The sequence below is a fragment of the Pseudopipra pipra genome, chromosome 7, assembly GCF_036250125.1.
Source record: "Pseudopipra pipra isolate bDixPip1 chromosome 7, bDixPip1.hap1, whole genome shotgun sequence".
Taxonomy (NCBI): Eukaryota; Metazoa; Chordata; class Aves; order Passeriformes; family Pipridae; genus Pseudopipra; species Pseudopipra pipra.
Genome location: NC_087555.1, coordinates 27,971,591 through 27,980,463, shown reverse-complemented (window position 1 = coordinate 27,980,463; position 8,873 = coordinate 27,971,591). Strand labels below are relative to the sequence as shown.

Here is an 8,873-nt window from a genome sequence, read left to right as displayed (position 1 = left end):
CAAGTGAATGTGAGTTCATTTAACAATCTCTTTCAATGTTGTCTTTTGTGCAGACCGGTTTGGACTCGGACAGCCAGGCAGGATGCCTGCTTCTGTGAATGCCATGCGAGTCCTGAGCACCAGCACAGATCTGGAGGCTGCTGTGGCCGATGCACTGGTAAGAGGAAAAATACAAAATGCTTCCAACACCGGAAAGTGGCTTAAAGTTACCTGTACGTATGTTCTCCTCTTTCTAAATAGCTTTGTTCTGATTGTGCCAGTGTCTGATGCTGTAGAGTTAGTTACCTTTTGCTGTTTTGTCTTCGGCTATATTGGCAGCAGTATATTTTTCCCTATTTCGTGTTAGTTCTCCGCGGTTGTTATCAGACAGACTGCTGTGGCTTGGTGCTAGAGCTGCAGGATGGGTTGGATCAGCTGTTTGTCTTTCACTTGGCTGTCAGAGGATGTTCACGGCACTGTGAGGGTTCTCGTCACTCGTGGGGTTGGAGATTTCCATCAATCCCATTACCTACATAAAGACTTTGTCAGAAAAAGAGTGTCCTCTGTTAAAGTCAATTCCTGATCGGGTTTCAGCAATAACTGAGAATTTCACAAGTTCCTGCCCTGTCTTTATTTGCACCTGGATAGATACTCAGTTAGCTCATAACCTGGCTTGCATGGAATTGGTACCATCTCATGCAGTTAAGTTGTATTTGTCTAATTTGCTGCTAGTACTTTCAAACATTCACTGCTTTTCCCAGTAAATTTATTGTCATTCTTAAAAATTTCATTGTCCTGTATAATCTTACTCAACTGTGGTAGCTCTTGACTAGAACCCAAAAAGTGCCTTCTGCTCTTCAGAAGGCAAGTGTTAAGCTTTTGGATTTACCTCAAGTATTTGGATGAGAGAGGATGTGTAGAAGCAGGAGAAATTACTGTATAGCGTTAGCTGGGTACCAGTGGGTCTTCTCAAACTCCAGATCTGAACTGAGGGAAAGATTTCCTGGTGTATCTTGAGACAGATATCTCAGAATCTATCTCAGATTGTCTTTAAGGAGGATGAACCATCCCCAGTGTTTGTGGTGGATGGCCTTTCTCCATTTCCTAGTTCACTTTCCCTAAGGATAGCTAACATGTTCCTTTTGTATCTGATTATCACCCAGCTCGTGTCACCTATTAGAGTACTCTTAGAAAAATGGCCCTTTTTACAAAATTTACCTTTCAAAACAAAATAAGTATTTCCGAATACTAGAAAGGTAAGATAGTATATAATGGATGGCACTGTTGCATTCAGTGGGCTGAATCATTAGTGAACATTCCCATTACCAAATACAACAAACAACATGTGAGACAGTTCTGCTCTCAGCACCTCAAATTTGCCACCAGAGCAGTTCGGAGTATAATTACAGGCAATGGTTTGCCTGTGTAAACGAAATCAGGCTTTATCCTTGCATTTGAGCTGCTGAATACAGGTTTTGTGAGGGAGAAGAGTCATGGTGTTTCAATTGACTGCTGAGCACTGAGATTTTTTTGGGTGTGACTTAATCTTCAGTTAGACTTACAGAGTTCCCTTTTAAATATCTCATAAATTAAATAACATTGTACTGCAATGTTAAAATCTTGAAGGGTTGAACACTTTAAAAGGGAAATACTTAAGTCTAATTGGAAACCAGGTGGTGCTGCTGACTGTTGATGAATCTGAATTTGTATGACTTTAGGGGATGCAATGCAATGTTGCTGTCCCCTTCTTTCCCACCAGCCCAATTTGCTCTTTTTCTTGGTTGCCTTCTCACAACAGGCAATTTACAAGCCCTGTGCAGGCTCCTTTTGAGAGAATAATGTGATGCCAACTTTTACCCAGTAGCCTTGTTTTCAGAGGAGTTTTCTTTTACATGTAGTAGAAAATGAAAAGAACTTCTCCAAAGATGGCTTGAGCCAAATTCTCCATTTAAACAAAACACAGTGGGTCATTTTGTGACCTCTATTCCCTCTGTACAAATCCCATTGGATCCACTGCTTCTGTTTGAGCTGGACTTGGCCTAAACCCTACAGTGGCTGTACTGGGAATCAGTGCTCAGATCTGTCAGAAGACCTCAAAGGGTGATGGAAACTTCGCTGTGAAGTGAGACCTTTAAGCCAGATGTGCCAGCCAGGAGGTCTTAAAAGAAGCTAATCTTCAAAAAAGTGTGGCGTAAGAACTGTGGGTTGAAAGAGAACTTGGCAAGTGAAGTTGATAAAATGTGCTGTACTGTAGATAGTGGCTTCCTCACATCAGAATTTCTTTGTAAGACCCGAAAACGAAATGCTACTAATAATATGTGGGGAAAGAAATCATCACCAAAAACTCTGGTATCTTTCGGTGCAGAGTTTCTGAAAAGTAAGCAAAGAGGTGCTGTATATAGATCTGTTCCTAAAAAAGAGATAATCTCACTTCCAAGCTCCCCTATGGAAACTGCAGGCAATATGAGTAGTGCAACAGTTAGGAGATATTCAGGCGTTATTATACCCACTTTTATTTTGCGTAAACTGTATTTTTTTTTAATTTGCTAAGACACATTTGCTATACGTTTTTGTTGCATAAACAAACCCTACATAAGCTTCTGACATAATTCTCTATGCTTTTTCCCACCCTTCAATATTTTCCTGCCTACAGCTGTTAGGAGACTCCAGGAGCAAGGTACTAGTGCTTTCTTGACTTTTTATTTCTACTTTCCAACTCTCCCCACCCTGTTGCTAATGCCCATGATACTGCACTTGAGTTAATTTCTATGCTTCAATCCTTCAGTCCTAGTGGAAGCAAAACTCTGCTGGCTTCACAAGTCTAAGAACTGCAGGACTGGACACTGGAAGGAGTTCTGTAGCAAACACTTCAGAATATAGATGATCTGTTTTTGATATATTGTCCTATCAACCCTGTTCTGTTAAGGTTCATTTGACAGTTTATTTTGCTGCCATAATTATTCTAATACTCCTTCTGGAAGTGTCAAGATTGTCAAAAATGTACGTAAGGGAATTAGGTCCTCTAATGCTGTGCTATGGAAATGAGTGGGATTTGAGTACTCAATTCCCTTGGCAGCCTCTGGAAAAATCCTAGCCCAAACTAACAGAGAAATTGCCATCTCCTGTATCCAGTGCATTTCTAGAGTCACTTCATTATCAATATCAAAGTGACTGTGCATGCCAGCACAGATTTTTTCAGCTCTTTCTTCCTTATCTTCTTTTTTTTTTTTTTTTGAAATAGAAGTTATGTCATCATAGCATCTGTAACGATGGAACTGACCATTATTGCCAATAAAACAACATTTAATTTCATTACCAGTAACTAATTCAACTGGGCATAAATATCTTGCTTTCCTGTGGGGGAAGGCAGGCCCTACTCCCTTTAGTCACTCAAATAGTCTCGTTGAAATCAATGGGATCTATCTTGCTCTACTGTGAGAGGTAAGCAGGCAGTGCATGGTGACGTCTTTAAAACACGTATGTCACTATAACAGTAACATTAATCTTCCTTTTAGTGATTACAAATAGAATGTTTTTCTTTTGGCATTAATGTAACTATATATAACCCGGTAAGTCTGAGTTTCCCCTTTTCCAGAAAAAGCCAGTGAGAAGAAGATATGAACCCTATGGGATGTACTCTGATGACGATGCCAACAGCGACGCATCAAGCGCTTGCTCGGAGCGCTCCTATGGCTCCAGGAATGGGGGCATTCCACACTACCTGCGACAGACAGAAGATGTGGCTGAGGTCCTGAACCACTGTGCCAGCTCCAACTGGTCTGAAAGGAAGGAAGGGCTCATAGGTCTTCAGAATTTACTGAAAAGCCAGCGGACACTGAGGTGACCTTCATGGTTTTATGGTGTCAGTAGTTCATGAGTAGGCATGGCTATAGTGAGAAGTCAGTAATATGTACCTGCTGTATGGAGACAGGTAGTATCTTTTATGGCTGTGAAGGCTTTGTCTTCACAATGTGGGATTCTGTTAACCTTTGGAAAATTTTCTGCTATGTCATCAGTATAATTTGTGTTAAATTGTGGCAGTAATGTAGGAAGGGCTCAGGTAAGCATGCTGTCTTCTCTTCGCCTTCCTCTGTCTCATGAAGACCTTCAGTGGTAGGTGCTTGGAGCAGCACAGCGAGGTTTCCCACAATGATGGTATTGTAAACATACTCAAAGGGTGGTACCATTTTTACCTTATTCTGTTTGAACCTTCAATATTTTTTTCCACAGCAATTTCGTTGGCAAAGCAAACATTGCACTTACCCTAAAATGAGTCAGGGTGTGTGTGTGTTTCAGAGCTGAGATCAGACAGTGCTGACGTTGGATATACTTTGACTTTTTATGGAGGCTGTAATTATAGATCTTGTTTATAACTCTTGAAAAAACTTCTATCAGAAACTTGTATCCTGTAAATTTAAGTGTATAATGTAGAGTGAAGATTCTTAGGGCAAGGAAGTAGGTGTATCAACTCTGAAACTTTGCTTATGGTAGGAGAGACAGACCTTTCTTCATTGTTACAAACCACAAAAAACCCTTCAAACAGCTTTGACAAGTCACACTTGAGAAGAAGTCTTCTGATTATCCAGTAGTTATGTGGAAACTCCCTATAGACCACAGGTCATGTTAACTAGACAACTGATTCTCAGGCCATAGCCTTTTCATCCTTAGTTTATGGTGAAAGTATTTGAAACAAGCTGTTTATCTCTTGGCTCCTTTGAAGATAACATTCACAAATAGCTGTGACAATTTTATTTTCCTGTTATGAGTAGTATGTTAAATTATGGCCAAGTTTATAAGTGGTTGTTGCAGGATTTATAGCCTACTTATTTGGATTTGTGCAAGTGTTTCCATTTTAAAAGGGCTTCACACTGGCTGAAAATATTTGATTGTTCATATTAACAGTCTGAATGAAAATGTACTGAGAACAGGCCTTGAAAAGTTGTTTTCTTGCCATCATGAAAATATTCTAGCACGTCACGATATGATACAGTCCTTAAATGGGAAGTGCTACAGGTTTTTAGAATGAGTAGTTAGTCTCTAGATCAGAGATGCTTTTTGATGTGGTCTGTTTCTGAGTCTCTTAATACTACCCACATGTGTGCTGTCTTTTTTCTTTCTCTTTAATAAACTGTTTGGAAAAACTGTGGCACCTCATATACTTGTATGAGAAAGTTGGGTGAGACTTTGATTTTGCCATGAAAGTGTGTGAGGATTATAACCAAGGTTTGGAGTGCTGTTGGGGATAGTTGCAAAGAAGTGCTGACAAGTTTTGGTGATGGGCTATTTATTCAGATCAGTAGCTTTTACAAGAAATGCCAGTGGAATTAAAGTATTGATTTCGACTCTGCTGGTTGCAGTGTTTGAACTGTGCTGCTGTCACTAGTCCCTCAAGCTAGCAAGTCGTCTTAGCTTTGATCCTGAATAATTTTTAAACCTGTCCCAGAAACTACAGCTCTGTACAGTTATTTTTTAATTTGATACTGGGTTTAGTTCTCTATATTTCATTTTGGTTTTCTTTTGATCTGCTTTCTTCTTGGTTCAGAGTTGATCTGGTGCCTGTTCTAATGATTAGATTTTATCATCCCATTTGTTCCCACGGCATCTTGCAGAACATCATCAAGGTCATTAGTCCAAGGGGCAAGTCTGTCTTCTAATTAAACCTTATATCTTCTGTTGTGGTATAACAAGTTAATAAAAGGCAGTGATGTGGCTAGGTTTTCTTTAGTATTCTGAACTGAAAGATTAGCTGGGATTTGCATATCCAGAGATGTGCATGCAAAGTGGAACGGCACTTACCTACCCTCTTTGTTTCATACAGCTTCATGTGGCCTACTTTTCTAAGGGCTCCCCATAAAGTCTTCTAAACAAAACAAGGCCAATGAGTCCCTGAAGGAAATATTCTTCCACTATCTGTTGCAGTTTAGTGCTTGCATTGTTACCTTGGGTCCGTGAGCTTTTAGAAACGGATGCACTTATACTTGATGACTTTATATAACCTTTGTCCAGAAGGAAAATTCATTAGAGTAATAAATCGGGGTTCATTCAGAGAGCTGCAATCTACATGAAGTCAGGAGAGTGTTGTAGTCATTTTGAGACTGTGCAGCCTGACAGCTTACTGTGATGTTGTTACAGAGACTTTTTCCTCTCTCTCAGACTCTTAAAACCATTGGGTTTGTGTCCTTTTAAAATTCAATCAGTCTTTCATTCATAGATTTATTTGAAAAAACTGTCCTGTGTTACTTATGAATAATCTAACATAAAACAGGTATAGACTACTAGCATCTTCTGGCCTGTTCAAGGCTTATTTTTAGAAAGAGAGAAGTTGGTGGACTGTAAAATTAACAATGTCAGTCTGGAAAGATGTAACCTGTAGCCAAAACCTTCAGTAACTCTTCTCTGAGCAATCAGCGTGCATTTCACTAGTTGCTCTGGTTCCATAGTAATTGTGAAAAATACCTAATTGCATCCATAGTATGCAGGAAATGTAACTTAACTACCTTACTCTGTTTTTGTTTGCACCATAAACAACCAAAGATTCTGTATTCTTTGCCAGTTTGCCTTGAAGGAAAGCTAAGATTTTATTTTCGATACATTGCAAGTAAGAGCTTCGGCACCAAAGAATTCTGCATGTGGTGACTCAAATTCAGTATTTCATGCAGGATTTTTTTCCCCTTTCATAAAAAGAGCACTACTGAGCACCTACTAATGTCTTACTAACAGGAACTTAGACTGTGCCTTGATTTAATTATCTTCTGATAAATTGTTGATCTGTCTTCCATTTCTATGTATTTGTCTCGTAAATGTGCTTACTGTCAGACTATGGAGTCTGTTTTGATCTGTTGATAATGTGTGATTCTAGACTGATATTAGTGAAGCAACTGAGAATTTAGACCAAAATATTTGATTAGTATATAGCCAAACAACATGAAAGTTCTCAGTTTACTTGGAAATTTGAAACCCCTGACACAAAGGAGACTTGAGAAACCTATTCTTAAGCTGAAAAAGATGCACGATTCAGTGATTCAGTGACCTTGACTCAGGCAGAAACTAAGTGCCCCGAAATGTGCACATTTCAAGTTATCTTCTGAAATCCAGAATACAGAAGAAAATAAAAGCATCAGAAAATCCAAATGTCTGACTTAAAATTTTTTAAAAATAAATATTTGTTAGATTTCTTAATGTAAAACTGGTGATGCCAGCAATTAAACTGGAGTGGCAGTTGAGGCTTTACCTGGACACACAGAGTTTTCAGAAACATTATTGAAGTAACATTTAAATCTTTCAGCTGTAAATATTTACTAGCTTTTTTTTTCCCCTACAACTAAGGCTTTAGCATTAATATCATGTTTCATTTATGTATTTTAGCCGAGTCGAGTTAAAAAGGCTGTGTGAAATATTTACTCGCATGTTTGCTGACCCTCACAGCAAGGTAAGATCACAAAGACTTGGCTCGCGCTCTTACGTTACTATGTGTGCACATTTGACACTGTTCCAAGATGAGTGTTTTGTATTTCTACCCCTGCCATCTGCTGGGGGAAACTGGCATTTATAAATCTCCTTGATTTTCATCTTTTTTACAAGGAAGGGATGTGTCTCAGTCTCTCTTATGTTGCTAGGAACCGGTCACTCCATGCTTCCTAAGGAGCAGCCTAATGCCTTTCAGAGGTCACCTCCTGGAGTGAGAAGTTCAGTTTTATCTGCACTTCTCTAGGGAGTCTCCTGGTGGTCCATAAAGGGTCATGAGCATCACAGTCACTGGGGTTAGTGTGTTGGGTACACTTGAGAGCAGTCTGGGGTCTCCCCAAGATACTATTCTGAATCGCACAATTAAAGTCTTTCATGTAGCACTTTGCCTTCTTTGTAACACTGCCCTTTGAAGTTAAAGGGTGTGGCATGAATTTACAGACATTTCTTGAAAAAAAGTGGGCTAGAGGATGAGGTGGTTGGGTCCATAGGGATGTTCAGACCCAGTGGTCTTCTGTTGACAGACAGGTAAGTAGGAGCAGAGAGACAAGAAAAGGGAGTTTCATACCCCTTCCTTAGGAGATTTGCTGTTTAGGGCAGCCAGTAATGTCTAGGTAAAAACATCTGCTGTTGGGTTAAATATAGCTTGAGAAAGAATAAGTTTATACAAATATTTGTACTTCAAGACCTCTTGGTAAACCAGTTTTAATAAATGATGGTCACATGGAAATGACCTGGGCAGGCAGTGTTGCCTGTCACGGGTCTTGCTCAAAATGTGCGTTTTTGGCCTTAATTATAGTGTGGACCAGCTGTCCCACAGGTCTCGCCCAGTGTGTAGTTCCTACCTGTAAGGTCTTAGAGTTTTGGTTCTCAGGGGTTTGGTATGTGTTGTGCAAAGAGTGAAGGTGTAACTATTTGTTTGCAAAATATTTCCAATTTCTGAGTAAGGTGAGAGCTTATTGCACTCTGGACTCAAGTATGTCTTTGTGGCAGCAGTGATCTGTTATCTGCACTGCTTTTATAGAATTATTGCTACAAACAAATTAGTTGTGGTGTTAAACACATGTAAACTTTGTTCATATAAATGTATATAAACATACGTTACTTTCATGACTGAGGAGACTGGATCTGATCCAAGGTATATAATGTTTTAAGTAACTCCGCTGAGAAAAGATTGTGTTTTAAGAAAATGTAAACTTTCAATGAATGTGTCTTTTATCTGTTGACAAACTGCATCTGAACCTTGATCACTATGTGTGCTAACGAGTGGTTTGTTTTGTTGCATGGCCTGCTTTGCCGTGGAATTCACAACAGAGAGTAAGTGTTTTCTACCCCTTCCTTCATTCGTTTCATGTGGTATTTTAATACAACACATTTTAGATGTCTCGTTTGATTTTTTTTTTCAGAGCAATGTAGTTACTAAAATCATT

General features: G+C 39.3%; 1 protein-coding gene across 38 annotated transcripts in view; it reads left to right on the top strand.

Annotated features, from left to right (window-relative positions):
* The window catches only part of CLASP1 (cytoplasmic linker associated protein 1), a 174,313-nt gene that overhangs the window by 118,536 nt on the left and 46,904 nt on the right, over positions 1-8,873 (top strand). For 25 of the 38 annotated variants that reach the window (XM_064661380.1, XM_064661376.1, XM_064661343.1 and 22 more), the window contains 4 exons: positions 54-157; positions 2,633-2,656; positions 3,575-3,819; positions 7,345-7,408. In XM_064661380.1, the coding sequence (XP_064517450.1) occupies positions 54-157; positions 2,633-2,656; positions 3,575-3,819; positions 7,345-7,408 (437 nt within the window). The remainder of the gene's footprint in view (positions 1-53; positions 158-2,632; positions 2,657-3,574; positions 3,820-7,344; positions 7,409-8,873) is intronic. The other 13 variants (XM_064661379.1, XM_064661381.1, XM_064661347.1 and 10 more) reach the window with 1 other exon arrangement.